This window comes from Heterocephalus glaber, unplaced genomic scaffold (assembly GCF_053883595.1).
Source record: "Heterocephalus glaber isolate CG9 unplaced genomic scaffold, H.glaber_assembly_v1.0 deba00001058, whole genome shotgun sequence".
In the NCBI taxonomy this organism is placed as follows: Eukaryota; Metazoa; Chordata; class Mammalia; order Rodentia; family Bathyergidae; genus Heterocephalus; species Heterocephalus glaber.
Genome location: NW_028258184.1, coordinates 2,689,193 through 2,714,933, shown reverse-complemented (window position 1 = coordinate 2,714,933; position 25,741 = coordinate 2,689,193). Strand labels below are relative to the sequence as shown.

General features: G+C 46.5%; 1 protein-coding gene across 4 annotated transcripts in view; it reads left to right on the top strand.

Annotated features, from left to right (window-relative positions):
- Window positions 1-1,361: 1,361 nt before the first annotated feature.
- Itgav (integrin subunit alpha V) overlaps window positions 1,362-25,741 on the top strand; it is an 86,690-nt gene continuing 62,310 nt past the window's right edge. Inside the window, exons 1-2 of one of the 4 annotated variants that reach the window (XM_087209639.1) lie at window positions 1,362-2,492; window positions 12,888-13,015. In XM_087209639.1, coding sequence (XP_087065765.1) covers window positions 2,332-2,492; window positions 12,888-13,015 — 289 coding nt within the window. In that variant the 5' untranslated portion in view covers window positions 1,362-2,331. Of the gene's footprint in view, window positions 2,493-4,237; window positions 5,310-12,884; window positions 13,016-25,741 lie in introns of those variants that run through there. The other 3 variants (XM_087209638.1, XM_087209641.1, XM_087209640.1) reach the window with 3 other exon arrangements.

The following is a 25,741-nucleotide window of genomic DNA, read 5'->3' as shown; positions in this document are numbered from 1 at the left end:
ATTCAAACAGAAAGGAAGCTCTGGTAAAGTTGAGGCCTACAGAGATAGAGCAGAGGAGAATTTGGTGGCTAAGAATATTAGATTAAAAAAAAGCCTTTACATCAGGAAAGTAGGAGGGCTGCATTGAGGCTACATGAGGAAGCAGTAAGGCCCAATCCTTTGCAAGTTCAAAATTGCAGAAGTGATTTTGCTTTGAGAAGAGAACCCCAGGGTACTCCGTTGGAGAAAGGGCTCAAGGGAATTGATTCCCTGGGATTCCGCTCACTGTGCTCAGCCATCTGGGCACACAGAGGCCTCTGCAACTAGCAAGTTGCAAAAGGGCCAGGCTGCAGCTCCAGCTTGCAGCAGACCTTGGTGTCATCCACGCACTGCTGGTCTTAAATGCATGCAGAATGTGAGAGCTTTGTGGTCAGGAAGGCTTCCACCCAGATTTCAGAAGAGGGCCTAGAAGGCCAAAGAATGTGCCCCTGGAGAGGGTAGTGTGTGAAGCTGTGAGAGTGAAGCCGAAGGTGCAGTGAAAACCTCAGAATGTTGGAAAAGCCAGGAACATGGATCCTCTGAGGACAGCTGCAAGAAGTGAACAAAGCCGGTCCAAGCCATTAGGACTCTGGCAACTCCGAAGAGATGGACTAAGTGCATTTTGCATAGAGATGCACATGAGTCTTTTGAAGGGCCCAGGGCCAGAATGTTATGGTTTAGATCTCGATACCTGCCTCCCAAAGCCTCCAAGAACATTTGCTTGAAATAAAGTCATGAAGAATGACTCAAGCATAGTGTCCTGAGTGCCAGTTTGCTGGCCTATTTGGGGATGTATCGACCCTCCGGCTGTGGTGCACACACATGCCTTGCTGGTCTTTTGGCTTCTGCCTTTGCCTGATCCTTGTATCTTTCTTCCCTCTTCCTCTGGTCTGAACTTGTGTCCTGGGGCTGAGTGAGGACGAGGAGTTTTACTGGACCCAGCCCCTGTTTAAGGTCTGCTGCTCTCCTTGCCTGGCTGGACCTCCCTTCCACAGGGGTGGGTTCTCAGGTTTTCAAGGCCTAACAGAGCCTTTGGGTTTCTGGGTACGTATTTATGGCCTCCCGGTGTATTAGGAACACAGAGAGGAGTAAAGTGGGTTTGTATTTATGTGTAAATGTTCAAGTGAGATTTCCTGTCGTGGATGGTAACTTCTTTTAAATGCTGGGCTATGGGTTATAAAATACACCAGACATTTTGCTGCTTATCTTTTAGTGAAATTTAAAAATCAAAATAATACAGCTAAGTATTCTAACTTTAAGGCATTTAGTTTTGATTTATATGCATGTCCCTTTACAGGACTATTTAATAGTGATCAGATTAATGCACATTGTGATTGGGATTTTACTTGTTTATTGTTTGACATGAGATCTATGTTGCTCAGCCTGATCTTGAACTGGAGTCAGATTTCCTCTTGCCTCGGCCTCCAGAACTCTGAGACTCTCAGCACTGCTACGCCTGGCCTGTGATTTCAGTTTTAATGGTTATTGTTGGAAAAGAGTTCACAATTACTGTTGCAATACTTGTAAGAATTTAAGGTCCACATAACACACTTGTATTTTATCCTCTTTACCAAGTTCTTCGCACACGACAAACAAGCTGGAAAGCACTTCTGCGAGCCTGCTTACCATTTCACTTGCATTCATTCACTGATCGGGCATTTTATCCATTGCTTATTCTGTGCTTGATCAGATGACTGGAACTGGGAGTGAAAGAGGGCGTCTCGGAGCTCAGTGGCCTTCAGGAATGAACAGTCCTCCAGCTGGGGAGATCCTACGCGGAGCACGAGGCTTCCACCACTCTGACTTCAAAGGCTTGCTGCCGAGTTTGGGGCCCGGCCCACCCCAGTCCGGTGTATCCAGCGCTCCTCCAAGAGGCGGGGCTGGCTCTGGAAGTTTGTCGTTACGTCCGGAGTTCGTGTGTGGGCTGGCGCCGGGCAGAAAGCGACAAACCCTGACAGAGCGCCCTCCCCCTCCGTGACAGCCGGCCCGGCCGAGCAGCAGGAGCCGGAGCGAGCCGCTCGGAGGCCGCTGCGTCGTACACTTTGGCGCGGGCGCCCCGGATCGCGCGGGCGGGGACCCGCGACCCTCGCGGCCCGTACTCGGCTGGGGAGGCGGCGACAGCGCGGGGAGCCCCCACACCCCCCACACCCGGGACGGACCCCCACTTCCTCCCGCGCCCGGCTCCTCCTCCCGCGGCTCCGCCCCGGCCCCGGACGCAGTGCCGCGCCGACCCCGCCCCGCGCCCCACTGCCCCCGGCCCGGGAGGCTCGGCCGCCTGCCGAGGAGCGCAGTGGGCCCCGCGTGCGCCCCGCCATGGCTCGCGCTCTGCTGCTGCTGCTGCTGCCGCCGCTCTCGCTGCTGCCGCCGCCCGGCGGCGCCTTCAACCTGGACGCCGACAGCCCGGCCGAGTACGCCGGCCCCGAGGGCAGCTACTTCGGCTTCGCCGTGGACTTCTTCGCGCCAAGCGCGTCCTCGTAAGTAGCCGCGCGTGGAACCGAGCGCCCCCCACGCTGGACCGCGCGATCGGGCCCGGGGCCGCGCGTCCACCCGGCCCACCCGGGGGCGCCCGGCTTCAGCGGCGCCGCGGAGGCGCTCGAGTCCCCGCGCCTCTGTCGCCCTCGCGCGGCCTCCAGCTCCGGCCCCACTCTCCTCCCTACCCGGGGCGGGAGACCTGGCGCGCTTGGGGGCGACCCTGTGGGGCGACCCCCGCGGAGCTCATTGTTCCCAGGGGTCGCGGGGTCGCCCGGGGTGACGGGCTGCGGTCGCCCCACGCCGCAGTTTTTAGGGGCTCGGGTGTCTCTGAGTTGTTCACATCCCGCGTGGCGGTGGCCGCCCGGATCTGAAGGCTGTGTGGTCGCTGGATTAAAAGTTTCACGCGCCCCTCCCGGCCGAGCCCCGATCCGATCCGTGCCCCTGGCGGTTGTGAGGTTTACACCGGGCGCGAGCCAGAGGCTCCCAGAAGCCGCAGCCGGGTTTTGCACGTTTTCCGGGACGGAAGGTGTCCTTACAGGGTAATTTGGTAGTCAGCACTTGGGCACACATGCCCGATTTGAAGCTAATCTGAATCTTGGGTTTTTTGTTTTCTGGGGGGTTTTTTGGTGCCGGGGATCGAACTCCGGTCCTTGCGCTTGCACAGCAGGCGGGGAAACCTCTGAGCTAAATTCCCGGCCCTAATCTGAATCTTTTTTAATGATGCCGGGACACTCTGCAGGATTCATTCTTGGCATTTTCCTGAATGTTACTGAGTATCAAGGCTTTCGGCTGCCACCTTCGCAGCAGTACAAAGCGTAGGTGCGGTTAATGGAAACTAGCCGTGACTTTCTGTAGCAGAATTTGTTATTTCCAGCTACAGTGCTTCCTCTGAGACCTGCGCACAGATTTTCCAAATCGATAGATTCAGTCATTAACTAGGCAGCACTTACCACCTTCACATTCGATTTATTTGTTTATTTTTTTGATGGGGCGTTGGGGACCAACCCAGGGTTGCCACGCATCTGCTTGACCCAGCCCCTCCCTTTGGTGATTTTAGTTAGCCTTAGATTTAAAACTTTTGTTTCCAGATTATTTTAAGTGTGTGCCTTATTAGAATAGAGCATCTTAGTTACTTTCAAGGGGGTGCTTTTAGATGTGATTTGTACAGAAATTCTGGCAGTTGTGAAAATATATTACCTGTTTTGTGTAGAGGTGGCATTTAAATACTTCAGAGATGATAGTGTGTTTTGGAAATGTTGCTGTGAATTGTTAAGACCCTCAGAGTTTAACATAATGATACATGATAGGCTTACAAAGGTAGGGGTGTGTGTGTGTGTGTGTGTGTGTGTGTGTGTGTGTGTGTTCCTGGGGACTGAACGCAGGGCCTTTGTACTGAGCTATATCCCCGGCCCTTTTTAATGTTTTTTATTTTGAGACGGCCGTGCTAAATTCATAAATTGCCCAGGCTGGGCTGGAACTTGTTAGCGTCCTGCATCAGCCTCCCGGAGTGCTGACATTATAGGTGTGCCTCACCATATCTCTTTTACACTTGTACAAACTTGCAAGAGTTTCTACCATGGAAAGTGCAGTAATACTGAACTGTTGTTGGTGTTTGGTGTTGTTTGGTGTAAGCATGTGGCTGATCTTAGACCAGTCATTTATGATCAGGAAACTACGAATCTGACCTGAAATGTTATATTATATTTTATTTATATATATATTTGTTTTGTTTGTTTGTTTTGTTTTGTTTGTTTTGTTTTTGTTTTTGTTTTTTGGTACCGGGGGTTGAACTCAGGACCTTGTGCTTGCGAGGCAGTATAATATTTTGAAATATTCACCAGCAACTTTGTTACTAATGGATTAGAGAGCCTCCAGGTATAACCTAACTTAAAAAATGGAAACCAACTTCCAGATTTTTAAAAACAAAATGTATAAACAAATGTTTCTACTTTCAAAATTTTTCAGATTAAACAAAGTTTTATGTAAAAGTATGCTTAATTTTATAAAAAGGCACCTTTAAATTTAATAATGATTGGAATCCAAGGCACATGGGCTATCATTACTCTGTTACTAGTTGGGTGTATTGTGGTTGTTGTTTGGTATTGTCATAGACTTATAAATGAAAACAAAATAAAAATGTGTTTGGTAATTAAAGAATTCCCTTCTTTGGTAGAAGAATTAGTGGGGAAACAGTTTGAAGTCAACTCCTGCCTCTTCCATTTTAAAGTACTCAAATACCTTGGGTAAGGTGGAGAATCATTTTAAGCATCATTTTTCTTGTTACAGAAAATTATTACTGAATTATGGTCATATCGTCAAAATTAATAGATCAGTGTTTACTAAACAAGAGAGAAAGTAAAGTCCTAAGCAAAAATGTGAAAATAGTCCTTCAAAATATCACTTCAGAAATGAGTGTTAGGTTTGAAGTCAAAATTCACAAAAATAGTGATAAAAATTATGAAAAATAAAAAGTTAGCATTCTATGTCTTTTTTTTTTTTTTTGGTAAGCCTTAATTTGTGGGTACCAGATTGTTAAAATGGCATGACATTTAAAATTGTGTGAAGGCCAAGAACTAGTTATGTTTTTCTTTTGGAAAATAATTGAGGAGATTAAAACATTGCCTATTAGGTTGATTGTAATAATACTGATATTTTACTTCAGTAACACTCTTTTATAGTTTGCAGAGCCACTTTATTCAGACGTCATTTCATTCTACAGCTTGAACCACCAGAGGGTGGCAGGGGACGCTGATAAATTCATTGTTAGAGATGAGAAGAAGGAGGCGGAAGAGTTCAGTCAGCCTGCAGTGTTCCAGCAGGTGCTGTGCGGTAGGGCGAGGGAAGTGTCTTTGTCACCATGCGTGGCACCCTAGGTTTAGGGAGGAAAGGTTTTTGGCTCCCAGTGTGTAGAGGGTCTGCTTGTGGTTGGCTGGCTCCAACGAAGGGCAGCATGGAGCAGCGGGGCATGGTGGAGGAGAGCTGCTCCTGGCATGGAGTCCAGGAGGCAGGGAGTGAGTCCAGGGAGCAGTGGGGAGGGAAGTCAGCCTTCCTGGTCAAGCCCACGGTGACCCCCTCTTCCCACCACACCCCACCTCCTCACAGCAAGTCAGCTGTGAGTCCTCATAATCCAGTCACCTTCCAAGGTCCTGCCTGTGACCACCGAGGCTTTAGGGGGACATGTAGGTATAAGCTGTGACATTCTGTCCCTGACCCCCAGAAACTCATGCATATTTCTGAGCAAAAGGCATTTAGTTCATCTCTAATAGCTGCCAAAGTCCTAAGGGTTCCAGCATTGCTGAAAAGTCCAAAGTCTCCTGAGACTTAAGGCAAACTCTTAGCTGTGAGCCCCTGTAAAAATAAAAAAAAGTTAAACACTTCCAATATGCAATGGCCTGTGGTAAACATGCCTGTCCCAAGAGAGGAACAGGGGGATAGAAAGACGCTGGACCAAAGCAACTTGAAACCCAGCAGGATAAACATTAAATTCCAAAGTTCCATGTCTAGCACCCAGGACGGGATGTGGTAAGATGTGATTTCCAAAGGGCTTGGTGGCCCTGCCCTGTGATGCTCCTGGTGGCTGTAGCCCTCGTGGTTTGTCTTGGGCTGACTTTGCTCGCTCCCTGTGGCTCTCCTCAGATGTTCCACGTTCCAGGCTTCTTCAACCTCCTGGGATCTCCAGTGCACTTTTAGTTTCACTCTCACAGCTTCATGCACTGTCCTCTCCTGGGCATACTGTGTGGCCTCCCAGGCCTTCTTCTGAAACCTGAGTGGAAGCCTTCCTGAGCTCACGAATCCTGCATTCTCCATGCCTATAAACTCAGCACCAACAACACCAAGATCTGCTGCCAGCTTGAGCAGTAGCTAGGCTTCCTTGTCTGGGGCTGTAGGAGTCTCCTAAGTGCCTGCAGTGCAGCGTGATAAGAACTGAACCCTAGGCAACAGATTCTCTGGGTGCCCCTTCTGCAGCATGGTGCCCTGGGGCTTTTTTCCCCAAAGGAAAGCCTTTCACTTTTGTAATTTTGAGGGTGGAACCTAGCTGATTCCTTTCATGCCCTCAAGCTATTTTTCCTATTGTCCTGTTGTAAAGTATTTGGCTTCCTTTAAATCTTAATCTTTTAGCAACCTGACTCTCCTGTGCTTTATCTCTGCTGGCTTCAGTTTACGAGAGGTTCCTTTCTGGCAAAACTCAAAACTTTTCAAAAGGGTTTTTTGCTCCTGAATTTCAGAATAGGCTTGGTTAAAGGGGGCAAGCAGTATCCATGCCACAGCCTCAACAATGGATTGCCTTGAAATTTCCTCTACCATATTAGTCTTGCCACTCTTAATTTCAGTCTCCTGCAAAGTCTCAGGACATGAGCAAAATATAGACAAAGGATAACACACATGGCATGAAATCCACTTGCCAATGCAGTCCGTGTTTGCAGCAGAACCCTCCTGAGTCTGGTCTTTACCATCTGCATTTTTTTTTATCAGCATTCCAGCACACGACTGTAATCCCAGCACTTGGGAGGCTGAGGCAGAAGGATTGTCATGATTTTGAGGCTAACCTGGGCTGCATAGTGAGTTTAAGGCCAGCTTGAACTGCACCTCATCTCAGATAACAAACAAAAACAAAAAACCAGAATCTCCTATCACGATCCACTTATGGTGGTCCAAGGCTGCTTCTCCATCTGGCATCTCTAAACCTTCCCAAACTCCTCCCGTGAACCAGTTCCTGAACCACATGGTGAGGTAGTTGCAGCTGTGACTTTACCCTTAGTGGTGTGAGCAGGTGACTATGAGGTAGGGGTCAAAAAGTGTGAGAAATTCAGATCTCACTTCTTATCTTCAAATATTAAATTTTAAATGAATAAAATAATCTCATGTATTCTCCAGCTACTATGTTATATAGTTTCTATTTTACATATAAATATGGTGCTATAATGAATAACGCTGACCCTGGATTTAAATTCTTGCCTTTTCTCTCATTAGGAAGAAGCGTGGGTTTGTTTTGTTTTGTTCTCCCTACAGTACGGAGTCTTCTTGTGACACCAAAGACAAGGGCTAGGTGGTTTCCAAAGGTCCTTTTGAATCTTCAGTTGTCCTCAGTCCTAACATGACAACACCTGCAGCCTGCTACTGGGGATTGAACCCAGGGCCTTCACACTGAGCTACATCTCCACCCTTTTTTTAACTTTTTAAAAATTTTGAGATAGCATTTTGCTAAGTTGCCCAGCCTGGTCTCCAATTTGTGGTCCTCCTGCCTCAGCCTCCCAGAGTAGAGTGCTGAGGTTACAGGCCTGCGCCACCATGTCCAGCTTTGGAAATGTTTTTAAATTACACTGCCACCTTACTGTATCTCAGATCCAAAAGTGGAGTCTTAACTTGATATTCCAGTGGATTGTGCGCCATTTCTTCTTGACTGCACCTTAACTCATTAGACTAAAAACGAACTCTTTTCACGGAAGGATGTCAGGTTCACCTTCATTTCTATTAATAGTGCCATCATTTTCTCTATTGCCCTGGAGATGATTTCATATTCCTCCTTCTCATTTTCTATTTTTCTTTGTCTCTCCTGCTGTACTCCTCCAGGATTAGTCAGTACTTAGTCACCAGGCTGAAGGTCTCCCAGATTCCTCCTAGTTAAGGTTTTGTTTCCACTCTGCCACCTCCGAGACTTGCCAGGGTCAGTATAGGTGTGACCTGGTGTCACCCACTTCCTCCCTAACCTCTTGGCCTCTTGGACCCGCCAGGCCTCTTCTGTTTCTATTCGTTTTACATTTCGGAAACATCTTTTTGATCCTGACACTCAGCTGCTGACACTGCCTCAGCAGTGCCTCTGTTGCCAGAGAGAAAGCCAGGACGGCTTAAACTGGGTTAAGGCTCCCTGTACTCTGTCTCCTCCATTTCCCCCTTCACCTTTGAAGATGTGGTCATAACACTTCACGAAGTGAGCCAGCTCATTTGCATAAAATGCAGCATACTTAGTGTGCACACAGGCTATTGTCTTTATTTAGAAAGCAAACCTTAGGTTCCTCCCCTTGAAGGCCCCAGGTTTGTAGGACATTGGAGAAGGGACAATGTACGGAATTTGTAGCAACTGCTTCTGTTCTGCATCATGCAATTGCCAACTCAGTAACTTTTTTCTTAAACGAGAGTAAACCTCAAACTGGAATTGGATCTCAGAAGTAACATTCAGCGCTATTTTACACACTTTATTTCCTCTATCCGGGCACATTTTCTTCAGGAGTCCCTTTGGGTCAAGGTCCACTGGTCACCCAGAGTCAGCTAAGCAGACGAAACCTGCTTTATCTTGGAAAGGGCCCCGCCGAAAGCCGCCAAATAACTGAGTTCATTTGGAGGGTTTGAAAAATGTATTTGTCATCGTTTGGCCGGGAGCCAGCCGGAGTCCAGAGCTGGGCCCAGCACACTGTGGAGGGGCATGTGTGGACCGCAAGGGCTCCCTGCCGCTGGTGCTGCCCGCTTGCTTCTCACTCCGCCTTCTCTCCTCCTCTGTCCCCCTCCTCCTCTCCCTCCCTCCCTCCTCCTCCTCCTCTCCCTTCTCGTTTTTCCTGGCAGCCTTCTTCTGCGCCCGCGCCCCCGCAGCTTTTGAACCTCTTGACGTGCGTGCTAAGAGCCTGTGCGTGGACAGAAACCTCAGCGGAGTGTGAGGGGCCTCTGAGTGGGGCGGAACAGCCGGGTTTTGGCATCCTGAGGGTCCGTGGGCAGACTGTTGGAGGGAGAGGCACTTTATCAGCTCAAAGTTGAAGACTTCTGAAACTGAGTTGCTCAGCTTCAGATCTGCAAGGCAGTGAAATCTCTCGCCGCCGGCCTCCTCCCACCCTACCAGGTGCAGACCCCAGCCACGGTGTCGCAGGCTCCTCAGCCTCTCCTTTCCACCGGGTTCCTTCCCTGACTTTTAGTGGCCCTTTGAGAAAGCCGAGGAAAGAAAAGCTGTTCCTCATAAAAACCGCTTGCAAGTTTATTTAAACTTTGTATTGCTTTTCCTTTCAAGTGCCCTAATCTTGTATTTTTATGATGCTTTTTGATTTTCTAAGTTTGCATTTATCCACTGTCTGCCTTGAGGAAATTTCCCTTGGATGGTTACAGTGGTCCTTATTGATCTCCACCCTCTAGAACAAGGCTGAGAATTTTGGAGACTTCAAGTGACTTCCTCATTGGTTTGCAGAGTTTGTAACTCTTGGGCCCAAGCTGTTTCCTTTAGATAGTGTTGCTGAGATTGCAAATGTTTATTTCTAGTGTGTGGCTTTTCTTACTTGAATTACACTGTTGTAGACACTCATCAGATGTTCTTAGAAGAACTTTTAAGTAACAGTGATTTCATTTTGTTTTTACAAAGCATTTCATTATTAGGGTTTTTTTTTCTTTTTTCTTTTTGCAGTGTATTTTGCTTTTTACAGCCCTTACCTTTCCCAGGCAGCGTACCTGACCACCTTGTACCTTTATTCTATGCAAGTATTTTCTCAGCACACACAAGTCCCCCTTAAGACTTTAACATCTGGGCCGGGGATTTAGCTCAGTATTTCCACCGCCTGCCTAGCAAGCGCAAGGTCCCGAGTTTGATCCCTGGTACCAAAGGAAAAAAAAAAAAGACTTTAACATCTGTCTAAGGTCGTTTTACTTTCTCCACCTCTCCATTTTTCACTTCAAAAGCTCAATTAAATAGCTGTTGTTCCTCCCAATAGCCTAGCATCTAGGTATGGACAAGCGCACACATTCCATTTATATTTTTCTCTTCCTGTGGCCCAGACCCGGCAGCAAGACCGCACACGAAGGAGCCCTGCGGGGCACGGGGTGAAACCTGAGTCTCTCCACCGTTCTTTCCTGCCCGGGAGACAAAAATGGCCCCAGGCCGGGGTGTGCTGTCCCTGGGCACCAAGGGGCTGGGCTCCCTTCAGAGATCCCCCTGCCTCGCCCTTTCTTCCATACGGAGCTGATCCGAGGTGAGGGTGTGAGTGCACAGCTGGACGGTGATGGAGAGGTCGGGCCTGCTGGGAAGCGGCTTCTTGCTCTAGCTGGTTTGAGAGCCAGGCCTGAGGCTGCTGAGTTTCCTGCCTCTCTGCTGTCAGGTATGAGGATGAATCAGTCTGCTGTGTTCAAAGGAGTTGCAGGTGCAGGGCATCGTTTTGAAAAAATGACAGGAAGTTCCTGGCATGCCCCGAGGATGGCCCGGAAGTGAGTTTGCTGTGGCCCTGAGCTCCTCTCCTGATCCCCCGGCACCCGGCAGCATCACTCTTCCTGGGGCTGCCTGGAAGACCCAAGTCCTTTTCACCTCGGAGACTTCAAAAGCACACTTGCTTGAAATTCTTCTTCTCCAGTGTACAAAGAAAAGATCATTTCATTCTGATGAAGAAGGGCAGTTTTTTGGGATTTTGTGGTCAAATTTTTTTTTTTATGACAGTGCTGGGCAGGGAACCCAGGGCCTCTCAGGTGCCAGGCAAGGACTCCATGCCCAGCCCTTTGGTCAAATTGTTGTTGTTGAAAGGGAGAAACATCTGTGTCATTTATAGTTACAAATGTGTGAATTTGCACATGATGATTTGCTTATATACGTGATATAGCTGTGTGAGCTAACTCTGCTTACAGGGAGCCCGGAGGGGCCTGAGCTGACTGGAAGCTGGTGTCTTCCTCATGCTGCGACCGGGGTGCTGCCTTATTTTATTTTTCTCGTGAAAGATTCTTGTGGAATGAAAACTTAGTTGAGTTCCTACCCAGAATCGCTGTTACAGTGACGGAGCGCCAGCACTGCTGTTCTGCTGGTGCCAAAGATGACTGCAGAAAGCTTTATTCACCAGGGTGAGGCTTGGGTGGGAGTTTGATTTTGATTGTGATTCTGGCTTTGCGGGTTTCCAGATAAGTCTTAGGGAGCCGGATGTTTGTGACCTGGCCTGCCCACAGCCAGTTTTTGTCCGGTCCAGGTGAGGTTTGACAGGTGCTGCCCAGAATAAACGAAGTGGAAATTGATGGCAAAGGTGAAGTGAGCCCCCAAGATCTGTTCCTAACTTCACGGAAAGTGAGAAGCACACGTGAGCTCTGTTAGCCAGGAGAATGTAAGGGCCTTAGTGTTCAGCGAAAAGAGATGGTGGCAAGACAGTGTCGGTTCACTGCTGCCCGTGTGGGGTTTTCGACTTCTTCTTTGTGACATCTCCACCACAGTGACCTCAGGCCCTGGCTGCCACCTAGGTGTCTTGGCGGCTGTCAGCAGCCTACTGAGACCTGGTTGCATGGCTCCCTGTGTGTCTCCCTCCACTGTCTCATTCCTTCTGCCTTCCAGACCCAAGAATAAAGCTGAGCAGGGTGTGTTGGTGCACTCCTGTCATCCCAGGATCCTGGGATGGTGCATCCCTGTCATCCCTCCTTCCCATGTTCAAAGCCCCTGCTGCCCTCTCTTCCTTCAAATCCAGATCCTTCTCCAGTCTTTCCTTCCCCTGCAGGGCACAGTCACCTCCTGGGGCTGTGACTGGGCTGTTGCTCTCCTACTTCCATTTTTGCTGCTTTCTTTTTTTGTTTGTTTTGTTTTGTTTTTTGGTACCGGGGATCGAACTCAGGTCCTTGCGCTTGCGCAGCAGGTGGTGAAACCACTGAGCTAAACCCCTGGCCCTTTTGCTGCTTTCTTAATGCCTTCCCTATAGGACATGGAATCCAGTTTCTCCCTGTGCCACATCCAGCCTCTCTCAGAAGTGGCCCCAGCTCTTCCCAGGGACCCCATCCTCCAGCATTTTCTGCGTTGTCCAGACTGTTCGGCACATTCCTGTAATCCCAGCTACTCTGGAGGCTGAGGCAGGAGAATCACAAGTTCAAGGCCAGCCTGGGCAACTTAACTAGACCCTGCCTCAAAATAAAAATATGAAACGATGTCAAAAGACTAACAGAAACCAAACCAAACTTCCCGGGCTCTGTAGTCAGCAGACATTTAAAAAATATCCTTTATTGAGACATGTGACATGGAATAAACTGTTCATATTTAAAGCATACAATTTGAACAGCACGCATTTTTAAATGAATGTAACTCTGAAATTATAATGCCAGGATGAATAGTCTATACCAAATAATGTGTGTATGTGAGAGCTTACCAAATAAATAGAGAAAATTACACCCTCACTGAATGGTTTTCTAAGGCATTTGTGGATAACATTGTTTTTTGTTTGTGTTTGCTTTTGAGACAGGATCTCACTGTGTAGTTCAGGCTGGCCATGAACTCATCATGTAGCCCAGGCTGGCCTTGAACTTGTGATAATCCTCCTGTCTCAGCCCCCTGAGCACTGAGATTACAGGCCTGTGCTACCACGCCTAGCTTGTGAATGATATTAAGAGAATGATTGCACCTCCTAAGTCATCAGATGCTGCTTCTGCCATGTGTTGTTTACGGTATTGCCCATTCCTTTGTATTTCAGCAGGATGTTTCTTCTGGTGGGTGCCCCCAAAGCCAACACCACCCAGCCCGGCATCGTGGAAGGAGGGCAGGTGCTCAAATGTGATTGGTCCTCCAGCCGCCACTGCCAGCCAATCGAATTCGACTCAACAGGTGAGTGTTGGGACTGTGGTCTTTCTCTCCATTTACATTTGATTACCAGTTTTGAGAACACACTGTGTTCCATTGTTGTGGAGGGCTTCTGTCCAGAATGGAAGTGCCAACAGTGCCAACGTGTAGGAACTCGGTGGAAATCTATTAAGATGTTTTTGTGTTGCTTTTGAGAAAAGGGAGCTCATGGACCCAGCTGAGCTTTTGGCTGTAACTCCCTCAGCCAGACTGAAGCCTGACTCACTGACCTCAGAACAACTCCCTAATCAGGAAAATATCCCAGCCCTTGGGGTGCTGGAAAACCCTGCTGAGGAGTTTTTCACAGTCAAGTAGACGTAGGCAGTTTAAAAGGGGAGAAAACTTAAAAAGCTCTTATCTTAGCTCTCACCCAGCAGAGTGTATTCTATGCTTTTATTTATTCATTTTTTGGTACTGGGGATCGAACTCGGGACCTTGTGCTTGCGAGGCAGGGGGCAGAACCACTGAGCTAAATCCCCATATATGTTTTTAATAAGAGGGCCATTTTATCTTTAGGGACAGATTTCAGTGTCAGGACTGGAGTGGAAAGGAGGTCAACATCAGAAGGAAGATGAGAAATAATTGAAGTTTTATATTTACATCAGTGCAATCAAATATAATCCTGGACTCATTTATGTTGGTATATTAATATCTACTTGTGAATGCTTAGAAAATCTTCAGAGAAATGAGACTTTTCTTTTAGTTTAATAGTTTCATAAAACTTTTTAATGATTACTGGCTTTGACAGAGTGCTTTGAGATAAGCCTGAACAAAATTAGTCTCTTTTTCCATATTGTTATTTCCTACTAGTTCTAAAATACATTGTTTCTGGAGCTATAAGGTCATCAAAACAGGAGTGATGGTGTGGCTGAGCATCACGAAGCCAGCTGTTCAGGGGAGCCAGGTCATAGGGGTTTTGCTTTTTTTCCATTTCAAATTCTCTGCCTTAAACTGTTGTTTTTTCCATATATGGTCCATTCTGGGAAAACCCCAAGATTTGATAAAAGGCTGTTTTACCACACGTGGAGAAAATACCTGCTATTCAGATCATTATAGGTCAGAGATTTATCCACTGTCAAGTGTGAATGCTAATAAGATGAATTGTAGTTACGTATTTATAAACATGGAATTCTTTAGGTATGTTTTGGTTTTCAGTGCATGGCAAGATAATCTATTGCTGGTTTTGTTTTTTGTGGCTTTTTGAGATTTGGCTTTAGGTAGTTTTGTGTTCATTGAAAAACATCATCCATGCCCTTGATAACAAATTTCAGTCAGTCCACAAGTGTGTCTAGCAAAAAGCAGAAGGTTCTTCCATGAACCTGCTCAGTGGCAATTGTTTGTAACAGTGATTTTATCTTTCCAGAATTAAAGTTTCTATACATGTATACATCCTTAGAAAAAAGCAATTCACAAGTTGAAACATTCGAAATAGTTAGGTGTTATCCTTCTTTCTACCTGGAATCCTGGGATCCCCTCTGCCCTTTCCATACGGGGCTGTGTTCTGTGAACCACTAGTAGTGTTACGTGTATGTATGTGTCCTAATTTATTTAACACATTTTTCCTATTGATGGATATGTGGTTTGTTTCCAGTCCTTTGTTATTTTAAAAACTGGTAAAGTAGAAGTCTTATCCACAGCTATTTGTATAAATACTTGAGTATGTCTCTGAGTGATAAAGTTGTAGTTGGGCATTTTGGGTTAAAGTTATGTATATTTAAAGTTTTGTTAGGTATTGCAAATTATTCTTTTCAGAGGTTTACATCCTCTGATTATGTTTTGTGATACTTAGGCTGACACCATGTATCACCATATTTAAAAAAAATTTTATTAGTACATGTTTGCAGTACTGTTACAGCTTGTGTCTAGATGTCACCCCAAAGCCTTGTGTGGTCCAAGGTGGGGCTTTTTCAGAGGTGGCTGGATCTAGAGTGTGGGATGTTGGGATTAAGGGTGTGTGATTAGTAAATTAGTCCACTAATTGGATTGGCATAGTTCTGGGTGTGAGTGCTACCTACCCTAAGTACAGTTAGCCTAGACAGAATATAAAGGGGCAGAAAGAAGCTGCTATTGCGACTTATAGCTTGCTGCCTTCCGCCTGCCCTGCTTTGCCATGCACTGTTTCTCCTCTGCGATGCCCCTCTGCCATGCCACCCTGTCTTGGAGTCAGCTGACTGTGGACTGAAACCTCTGTAAACTGTGAGCCAAATAAACCTTTCCTCCTTTAACTTTGGGTGTTGGGTGTTTTGTCTCAGCAGTGAGCAAAGTGACCGAGACAAGTACATAATGATTACCTTCGTTGTGGGGAAATTGGTACATGTACTTGACACATCTCAAGTTCTTTTATTCCTCTTTCCCTTTGTGCACTTTTTTAAAGCAACATCAGATTCATTTATTTTTCTTGTAAGTCCTTATGAGGTTAGTTATCATACGTACAGATTAAGAGCCAGACTAATAGGCCAGAAAACCATATAAAACACATAAGACAAGTACGCTAAATAAAGGTGCATCTTTAGATACATTGTTCATGCTGGATTACAGTAACTTTTCTCCCTTTTTCCTCTTGTCTGTCTTTTATTTTGCATTCTATTTATGTGTTGAGGGTCTCATATAAGAGAAACCGTGTGATATTTGAGCTTGTGTGTTTGATGTACTTCACTTAACATTATGGTCTCAAGCAACCGCCATATTTTTTTAACTTTTATTTTTATTATTACATGTTAGTAGTACATAATGATTATATTCATCATGGGGAAGGGCTGGGGATTTAGCTCAGTGGTTCTGGCGCCTGCCTCGTAAGCACAAGGTCCCGAGTTCAATCCCCGGTACCAAAAAAAAAACAAAAACCACACATCATGGGGAGTTGATACAAGACCATATTTTTTTTTCAATTTTGTAGGAAAAAATAGCCTTTGTTATATTAATTTGCATTCTTTTTCATTAATAATAAGACAGATCTTTGCATGTATTTGACAGCCAGAGGTATTCTTCCTTGTCCTGTGAGCTGCTTCCAGTGTATTTGGACTGATTTTCTGTTGAGCTGTGAATTCCCAGTGGAGGACACTCCATCCTTCAGAGCTTAGTCAGAGTCTGGAGTCGCACTTGATAGGAGTCTGTCAGCAAGTCACAGTGGGGCTGCTTCATGTCCTCTCGCTGCCAACATCCTGGTCCCAGCCGCCACTGTCTCCCACCTGGACTCCCGCCCTGGATTTCTGAATTAGGGCCCTCCCAGGAATGAGGCGGCACAGTTAAGTGGGGAGTTGGAGGAGCCAGACTGTTTACAAAGGACTGTACAGGCTCTCGGGGTTGGTGTGGCCCTGGCACTCATTAAAGTTTGCCCTCCAGGCCTGAAGGGGGAGAAGTTAGCAGAATCCAAGGACAGAGGATGAGGTGGAGAGAGCCATGGGACAGGGCCATGGCTTGTGTCCGAGGGCAGCAGCCCTCCCCACACGACCGGAAGGGACAGCAGGGAGCGTTCGTCAGCTTTCTGCTGCTGAGACACAATACCAGGTTGGTCAGCTTTAAAGGAGGAAAGGTTTATTTTGACTCATGTTTTCAGAGGTTCCAGTCCGTGGTTGCTTGGCCCTGTGACTTGGGTCCTGTGACGAGGTGGAACATCATGGTGTCGATGTGGTGGCACAGCCGGGAGCCAGGAGAGACAGAAGGAGCAGGAGTCCCAGTGTCCTCTTGGCCAGCAGAAACCCAGGGACCCAACTTTCTTCCACCAGGTTGCACCTCTTCAGGGTTCCACATTTCCCAGTGGCCCCACAGGCTAGCATCCAAGGCGTTAGCGTGGGGGTATTCGGGGGCATTTATTATCCACTGGAGATGGATGAGCTAACAACCTTGACCTCCCTCCTTTCAGTTCTCTGGGTCTCCTGTAGGCACGTTCCGGCCTCAGCCTTGCCTGGGCTGTCTCATCTGTCTGGAACGTTTCTCTCCCAGAGGCCCATTGGGTTGTCTCTGTCACCATCTTGGACACGTGCTCTAATGTCGCCTTCTCAGGAATGCTCTGGCCATCTTATTTCCCTCGTACTTCCTTCTTCTCTGCTGTATTTTTCCCTATAGTACTCACACTGCTATGTAATTTACTCATTTATTTTTAGTGAAGAGAATAAATCCTCTCTCTCAGAATTTAAATTCCATGAGGAGAGTTTTTTTTTTAATCTGTTTCGTTCACTGCTAATACCCCAGCGCTTAGATTATGCCTGATGTGTGATGTATGTTGTTGCCTAAGAAGCAGAATAGGTGATAAACAAGTAAATAATATAAATTATTTACATTGGGAAGAAGTATGTAAAGTCCTTAAGTTCCATTTATCCATCTAGCTGTCTGCCTGTGCGTCCTTCCATCCATCCACCCATCCCTGTTCTTTTCCCTCCTCACGATACTTCTCAAATCTTTGTGTATAACTTTTGAAACTTTCCTTAAGAAAAACTGATACAAGTTAAGACTTTGCTTTTTAGGTTAGAATTTTGTATCCGTTTGATGTTTATTTGAATGTAAGAAGACGATGGAGAGTTCCATGATTCAGTCAAGAAGTGTGTGTCCAGGACCTGAGGGTGTGGTTGAGGGGACAGCACCTGCCGACCACGCGCCAGGTCCAGACCCAATCCCCGGTGCCACAAACAAAACCAGGCGCAGACCACAAGGGAATGAAGGGAAGAGGGAGGGAGGGAGGGAGGAACAAGGAAGGAAGGAAGGAAGGAAGGAAGGAGGGAAGGAAGGAGAGCAGGAGGGAGGGAGGGGAACTAGTGGCACAGCACCGTGTAGGTGGTGTGCACCCAGGTGGGAGGAATGCTTGCACTTCACAGCATCCTCCTAAACTCCCTGCACCTCTCTCCCCGGACCCCCACCCTGCCCCAGCCGGGCACATCAGGCACCAGCACCTTCTGTGGTGTCCATCCTCGGGGCGGGGTGGGGGCGGTGCGCAGATGTGTGCAGTGTCTGGAAGGAGACTTCGGGGCTCCGACCTGCCCGTCGTCACCGTCATGGCAGAGCTGGTTCTGCATAGGCTGCTGTCAGGTTCTCCCTACTCCCCGGAATCCTGGGCTCCAGTCCCACCCACAGAGCAGAGGGCTGGTTTCTGCGGTCTCACTGACTCCTTCACTCACCCTGTGTCCTTTTCCTGTTCTCCAACTCTGGAGCACTTCCGAGTCTGTCCTGCCTGGAAAGCAAAGCGCAATGGAACGTATGTTCTCCTGGTCACCCTCTCCCTCCCTGTCCTGGCATCCTGTCTCCATCGCCCGTGCTCCACACACTTGAGTCTGATCACCACCCAGTGCCAACCCAGCAGTGCTTATCACCGAGTACTTGGTAGCAGTCTGGCTGCCGTTTCAGGAGATGCTTCCCACCTTTCTCATTGGGTCCCTCTTTCTTATTCACCCCATGACCAAGGAGTCCTCCCACCCACCCAGCTTTTTTTTCAGTGCTAGGGATTGATCCTAGGGCCTCTGTACTGAGCTACATCCCCGGCCCTTTATTTATTTTTAAATTTTGAAACAGACTCCCAGAAGTTGCTAAGTTGCCCAGGCTGGGCTTGAATTTGGAATCCTCCTGCCTCAGGCTCCCAGGAGTGTTGGGATTACAGGTGTGCATCACCATGCCTAGCCTGTTCCTTCCTCTTTAAAAGCACAATATCTGCTTTTTGCCTGAAGCTGTCACGTCCCCTCATCCCACCCAGCTTCTTACTACTCTTTCTTTTTCCTTTTATTTTGGTTTTTTAAGACACGGTCTCTGTATTGACCAGGCTGGCCTTGCTAGGTAGCCCAGGATGGCTTCAAATTCATGATCCTCCCGCCTGAGTCTCTGGAGTGCTGGGATCACAGGCGTGTACCACCATGCCAGGCTTTCGGTTAATTAGTTTATTTACTTTGTGTTTCTGAGTCCACTGTATAAACATTAATGCAAAGAAGGGCTCTGTCTTCATGCTTTTAATAGTTGGGAAATAGTCTGTTTTTTAAATAGTCTCAGGAAGGTCCACTGTGACGATAACACTTGCTGGACACACAACTCTGTATTCCCATTTCTGAATCTTCAGGGAAGGCCTTGTTATGCCCTTGTAGCTTTTGCTCAATAAAATATGAGCAGTCACGTGGCATTTGTAAGCAGAGAGGTTGTGGCAACCCGAGTCAGCTTCGACTCTCACCCTCACGTTTCCTTACCGGAAGAATTCTTTGTTATTTTTAACTCCTTTAGATATTGGGAGTACTTGTTGCTACAGCATAATGAAAAGTGAGCTGGACCAGATGTATAGAGAGATTAAAACAGAATATCAATAGTCCACTATTGGAAAATGCTTATCAAAATCCTGTCTTTGCTGAGCGCTGTGGCACACGCCTGTGATCGCGGCACTCTGGAAGGCTGAGGCAGGAGGATGTCAAGTTTGAACCCACCTTGGGCAACTCAGTGACTTAGCCAGACCTCATCTCAAAATAATGAAAAGAACTGAGAATGTAGCTCAGTGCAGAGGTCCTGGGTTCAGTACCCGAAACAGAACAAGACCTTGTCTTATTCTGCAAGACAGTTTGAATGTCCTTTAAGTTTTTCCTTCGGCTCTGCTGGAGACCTGAGTGACTCAGTGGCTAAGAATCCCCACTTGTCCTGACGGCGCCCCTGCCTTGCGCAATGCTTCCCAGAGAAAGCATCAGTAGACCAAATGCGTGACTCGATGATGGTGCTGCGGCTCTGGGCTCCCGAGGATGGCGACTCGTGGCTGGCCTTGGCTCGGGGAGTGGCGGAAAGACAGGGCTGTGGGCTTGTTGGAAGCGCAGTCTTCTGCGAGGGGCGGGAGGCTTTGAAACCAAGCTGCTCCTGTGCCGCCTGGTCTGGTTTTGTGGGTCTGGTTTTGTGCGCCTGAGAGCTCCTGGTGGGGCTGAGAGAGCAGCCGGACAGCTGTGCATGCTGTGTTCGGGGCCGTGTGGGACAGGAGGCCGGGGCAGCCAGGGCGGCTGGCCTGATCTGGCTCTGAGGGAAGCTGAGCTTCACCTCTCGCTCTCCACGGACTGGTGACCGGTTTTGTGTCGTAAAGTTTAGTTGAGGCTTCAGGAGGCCCAGATGGTTGTTGCATCAACATTTGAAGTTTGTAACAGGATGAAATGCTCTGGGCACAGTAGTTTCTTATTCTGTTTCTTCTTAGAAAAAATTAGAGTAGTGACTTTATCGCTTTATGCAAAAAGAAACAAAGCTCAGCCAGCTCCAGAATCACAGTAACAACCTTTACAGTAAGGTGCATTTTGAAGACCCTATAATAAAATAGGATACTGTAGATAAAACAGTCCTCTTCTCTCCCTTTCCTCCTGTTAGGTCAAGTCCTGCCATTCTGGCAGCCTCAGAGCAGTAAGTTCAGTTCTTTCTTTGGGTTACACTGAAATTTTCATTGATTTTTTTTCTTATGATCTTGAATGCGTTTGTTCTCCTGATTCCACTTCCCATTCTCCAGAGGTGGGAAGCACAGTTAGTCCTGGCCATCACGAGGCACCAGGGGACAGAGAGGCCCTGGGGCAGTGTCAGATGTATGTGTGTTTTGGTTGGAGCTATCAGGTTCCTCACTGGAAGTGACAGGATTGAGCGCTGGCTGGATTGAGCAGAGGCAGAGTTTATCTGAGGGATCTTGGTAACATAACAATTTCCGGAAAAATGGTAGGGACCGAGAGAAGCTCATAGAGGAAGCACTGTTGATGAATTTTGCTGCCATTGGAACTGTTCTTGCTGAATACAGAGTAGCTCCGTGAGAAAAATTTCCTCTCCATTCTGCGTCTTTGCTTCCCTAGCTGGAGAGCTGTAGCAATGTCTGAGCGGTGGAGGTAAGTCTCATACCTTTGGGAGGCTAGATAGTCCAGGCTGGCCTTGAACTTGCAATCCTCCTGCCTCAGCCCCCTGCATAGGGTATTACAGGCATGTGTTACTATGCCTGGCAAGTTTCCTAGCTTGTAAGAAGCTAAGAAACTGGAAAGAGGGATGTTTTTGTGTGCTTTTCTTCCTAGCCAACAGTATGATTTTGATGATGAGGTTGGAAACAGGTCCACGTTTATTTTTCTTTAACTCTGTACAGCAGAGAAAAGCAAATTGTTCCAAAATGAAAAGGCATGACTGGAAAGCATCCATTTTGCCTGGGACTTTTGATGAAGCCATCTTAGATTAGTCTGTGATGTAAGTTAGCTAAAGAAGAGCGAGGTCTGGTTCACCGGGTGTAGAAGTCTTCGAGTAGAGGAAACAGTATGAGTGTGAATGCATTTAGTGAAAGATGTTAATGAATGAAAACGAAGCCGTTCACACGAGCTACATAAATGGAATCGGGGATGAGCATAATATGTGTGTGTGCAGTCTAGACGCTGAGGGCACAATGAGAAATGAGGCTGGAGGTAAGCTGAGGAAGGATGTCAGTGAACTTTGAAAAGATATTCTGGTGGGTGTGGTGCTGCACACTCATCTGCTTGGAAGAATGAGGCAAGAGGATTGCAAGTTTGAGGTCAGCTTGGGTAGTTTGGTCAGACCTTGTCTCAAAATAAAATTTAATAAAAGGGCTGAGGATACATCTTAGTGGTCGAGGGCTTGCTAGCATGCATATAGTGGCTATATACTTCTGGGGAATTTTTGCCGTCTTGGGGATCAGTCCCAGCAGCACTCACAGGTGAGCTATGTCTCCACTTCTTTTCACAGCTTTAATTTTGAGATAGGGAATCACTGAGTTACACAGCCTAGCCTTGAACTTGCAGTCCTCTTGCCTCAGCTTCCCTAGTAGCTAGGATTACAGGTGTGCACCACCTGGGAATACAGGTATGCCTGCCAAAAAGGAAAAAAACAAGAGAAGAAAAAGACATTCTGCGCTCATAGTCTACCCAGGTAAATTCGCCACGAAACTCGAATGTTTAGAGTCAAATGAAAGTGTCCAGAGCTCACCGTTAGGTCTCGGATTCCTGGTGTCTTGTGTGCTAAGTAGACTTGACAAGAACATGTCCTCGTACCCTTTTTGGTAGAATTATACAAGTTCCATGAAATAATGATATCTTCAAAATATTGCAGTCATGCTTTTAAAAAAATCAAGTTTGTGATTCTGGGATGAACAGGAGGAAGCTTGAGAGGAGGGTACTTGAGAGTGCAGTCCAGATGGCCAGCCCACTAGCTGCTTTGATTGTTGAACAATACTATTTATTTTAGTGAGCATAAAAAAGGGATTCTCCATCTAAAATTTGTAATCTCTTTGATTTGTACAATTTAGCTTTGAAATGTGCTCTGTTTTCTTTCAAGTTCTCCCTCTTGCTTGTTTTCTGTATTTTTTTCTTTCTCTCTGATTTTCTCAACATAATATGTAAATAGAGCCACGAGTAGAATATATATACAAAGAAAGAGGCCAGTTTCTAGTTTTGCATGTTTATGCCGTGACTGAAATATTTTTAGTTGTCCTCTTTGGATTTTAAATGCTTTCATCCAAGGAATCTTCATAATTTGTAGATTTTAACTATGGCCTGCATAGTGACTGAAAACTGATTTTTTTGTTCTCTACATTGACAGAATGATAAAACTTTGAAGCATTGTAGAATTAGTGAAGAAGACAATGTCATCTCGGGCTATGATTTGTTGGTTTGCTTTAGCCTAAGGTGACTGACATGGAGAAAAGTCACGATTTGTCCACATGTGGAAATGCAAAGGCAGAAGTGAAGCAAAGATTAGTAGTCAGTGATTCTGTGGAGACTTCACCCAGAGGCCGGGGCAGTCCGTCTGCGGCCTCACTTGTGTGTTCATGCCAAGTATTAGTCTCCTACTGGTGTTCTCCAAGAACCATCAATCTGTTTTGTCTGTTTTGTTTTATTTTTGGGTGCTGGGCTGGAGCCCAGGGCCTTGTGCATGGAAAGCATGTGCTCTGCCACTTGGTTATATCCCCAGATGTTAGGTGTCGAAAATAGCACAGAAGTATTGTGCTCAGGTCTCCGGCGCTCCTGTCCGGAATGGGTGTCCCTGAGCCAAGATCCAGGTGCCAGCGATGCTGATTTCTTTTTTCCCTCTCCTGCTCCTGGAGGCCACCAGCACCCTTGACTTGGGGCCCTTCCTCCCCCTTCCAAGCCAACGATGGCTCCTGGGGTCTCTGCAGCCTTCTAATTCTGACTCTTCTGCCTCCCTCATGGGGCCAAGCGTATAATCCAGAAAAATCTTCCATTTCTAGGTTGTCAGTCTGATCCAACCTGCAGAGCATTTTTGCCATGTGATGTCTCATAGTCACGTGAAAGGTTCTGGGAATCAGGACTTGGCTGTCTCAGGCAGAGGTGTTGCTCTGTCTACCACCGTGCCTTTTTATATATTCTTAAAATCGATACTGGTTATACTGAACGCTACTTCCAGGCAAGATCCATGCGGATATAAGTAGGCATCTTTCCCTTTCTTGTTCTTTGCTGTTGGCAGTTTGGTTATGAGAAGTGCAAACTAGATTTAGGAGATACAGGCTCACACTCAGGCTTTGGTACGTACTAGGTAGCCTAGGACCATGACTTATGGCATGTGCCTCAACTTCCCATTTGATTTTTTTCCCCCTTTTTGATTTTGCTTTTTAAAATTTTTTACCAGTACACATCTGTGGTACATGATTGGATTCATCATGGGGAGGTGGTGCATGTACACAATGCATCTTAATTCTTTCTGTGTCCCTTCCCTCCTCTCCCTCCTCCCTCCCTCCATCGCTTGGTCATCTTCCTATTTGCGAAAGATCTATCTCTTCCCTTCCTATTACCTGTCTTTAATTTCGCTCTTTATTTATGCATTGGATTTCTCCAGTAAGTGGGTTTCTCATTTGTGAAACAAGCCTAATGCCGCCCCTTAGAGTCGCTGTGTAGATCACAGGAAATTGTGTCTCTGAAGTCACTTTGTAAGGAGGAAGAACGAGACAAGAGGTGTTTATGCCAGACCCACCCACCTGAAAACTGGGGAAATGAGTAAGTATGGAAAGGAAAGAAAGACAATTGTGGGTTTTCTTAAATGGATTGCGTATTGGTTTACATTTTAACCTCTGTTGCCATAACCCTTATGTTACCAACAGACTAATCATTGCCCAGTTTTCTCAATACTATGGCTTTTCCAAAAAGAACGACCACTGGGGGGACACGGGTCTTGACTTAGAAATACTGGTACACCTGCAGCTTGTTAAACCTGTCACTTAAAACAAGAGCAGAGCCGGGGACTTAGCTCAGTCGATCTGCCGCCTGCCTCGCAAGCGTAAGGTCCTGAATTCGATCCCCAGTACCAAAAACAACAACAACAAACGCAGGAGCAGCCTCTGCTTTTATATTGCGGGAGTGGGGTCACCTCCACCCACCGTGTCTGTTCTAGGGAAGCATGGAAGTCAGGTTGCTCATTTTCCACAAAAACATCTTGTTTCCACCCTTACCCCGTGTTCCCAGAAGATTGGCTGTCGGCGGTGGGCAGATCAGCTCAAGGAACATGCTGTGGAGTGTTTTCTCCAACGCAGCGGGCTGGAGCTTATACAGACTTTTTGTTTAATAGAGAACAGGAACGTTTTAGCGGCCTTCTGGCCTCCGTGCCACCCAGTTCTCATCGCATAGAAATTAAAACTCGCAGGCCGACTCTTAGATAGCCTCTTTTTTTTTTTTTTTTTTTTTTTGTACCAGGGTCAAACTTGGGGACTTTGCACTTGCAAGGCAGGCAGCAGAACCACTGAGCTAAATCCCCAGCCCATAACCTCCTTTTAAGCTTCCCCCTTTTGGTGAACTTCTGCCTTCCAGAGTTATGTTGAGGTAGTTCTCCAGTTGCAACAGTCCCATAATTTAAAGTCAAAAACAAAAATGGTCTCCTTTCTTTGCCCGGTTCAGAATTATATAACTGGAGAGCTGCTAAACACCTTTAGAAAGCATGTGGCCCAGTTCCTTTATTATTAATTAGCTAACATTGAGGTTGTTCATCCATATTTTAGCATTTTTAGTGTTTTATTGAAACTATACCTACATGATCCTGTAGAGCCCACCTCCTTCCCCGGACTTTCTGATCTGATTCATATGTTCATACCCAGTCTTTTAAGATTGAACATTGGGTTTCCTTTTTTTTGAATCTCCAGTAAAGAGTTTTTGTTTTAAAATGCTAGATGCTTTCAGGATCATTTCCTTCTCATCACTTGGAGGAAACAAACCGGCATTGATGCAGCAGTGGGTGTTTTCAGAGGCCCAGTATTCTCTGTGCTGGGCACCAGCCCGGGGCTGCTCAAGGAGACAGGGATTTCCCTTCCCTGCTTGCTCCACTAGGGTAGTAATAACCCAGTAAGCAAACAGACACCACTGCCAATGAAATTAGCTTCATCCTGTTTTCTTCTGGATGTACTTTTCTGATTCTGGTTTATTTCTAGAGGATAGCTGCATCTTATTTTATATAAAAGGTATTTCTGGACATAATAGCACTTTCTCATGTATGTGGATTATGATTTCAGAACATACAATAATTTTTTAGTAAATGACTCCAGTACTTTGGACTTAGGGATCTTTTCTCTTGCCATTGTATTGATTGATTGGTTGATTGTTGCCATTTTAAATCAATGTACTTATGTTTTTGGAGCATTTAAAACACCTTGGTAGTTTATAAAGCAAATCATTTTCTCATTAATACTAAAATCTTAACAGCACTGTACTTACTATGTCTATCAGGGAGTTTCTTAAATCAAGAAACTATTTCTTTAGGAAGTCGAAGAAGCATTAATTTCTGCTTTGGTCTTCAGTG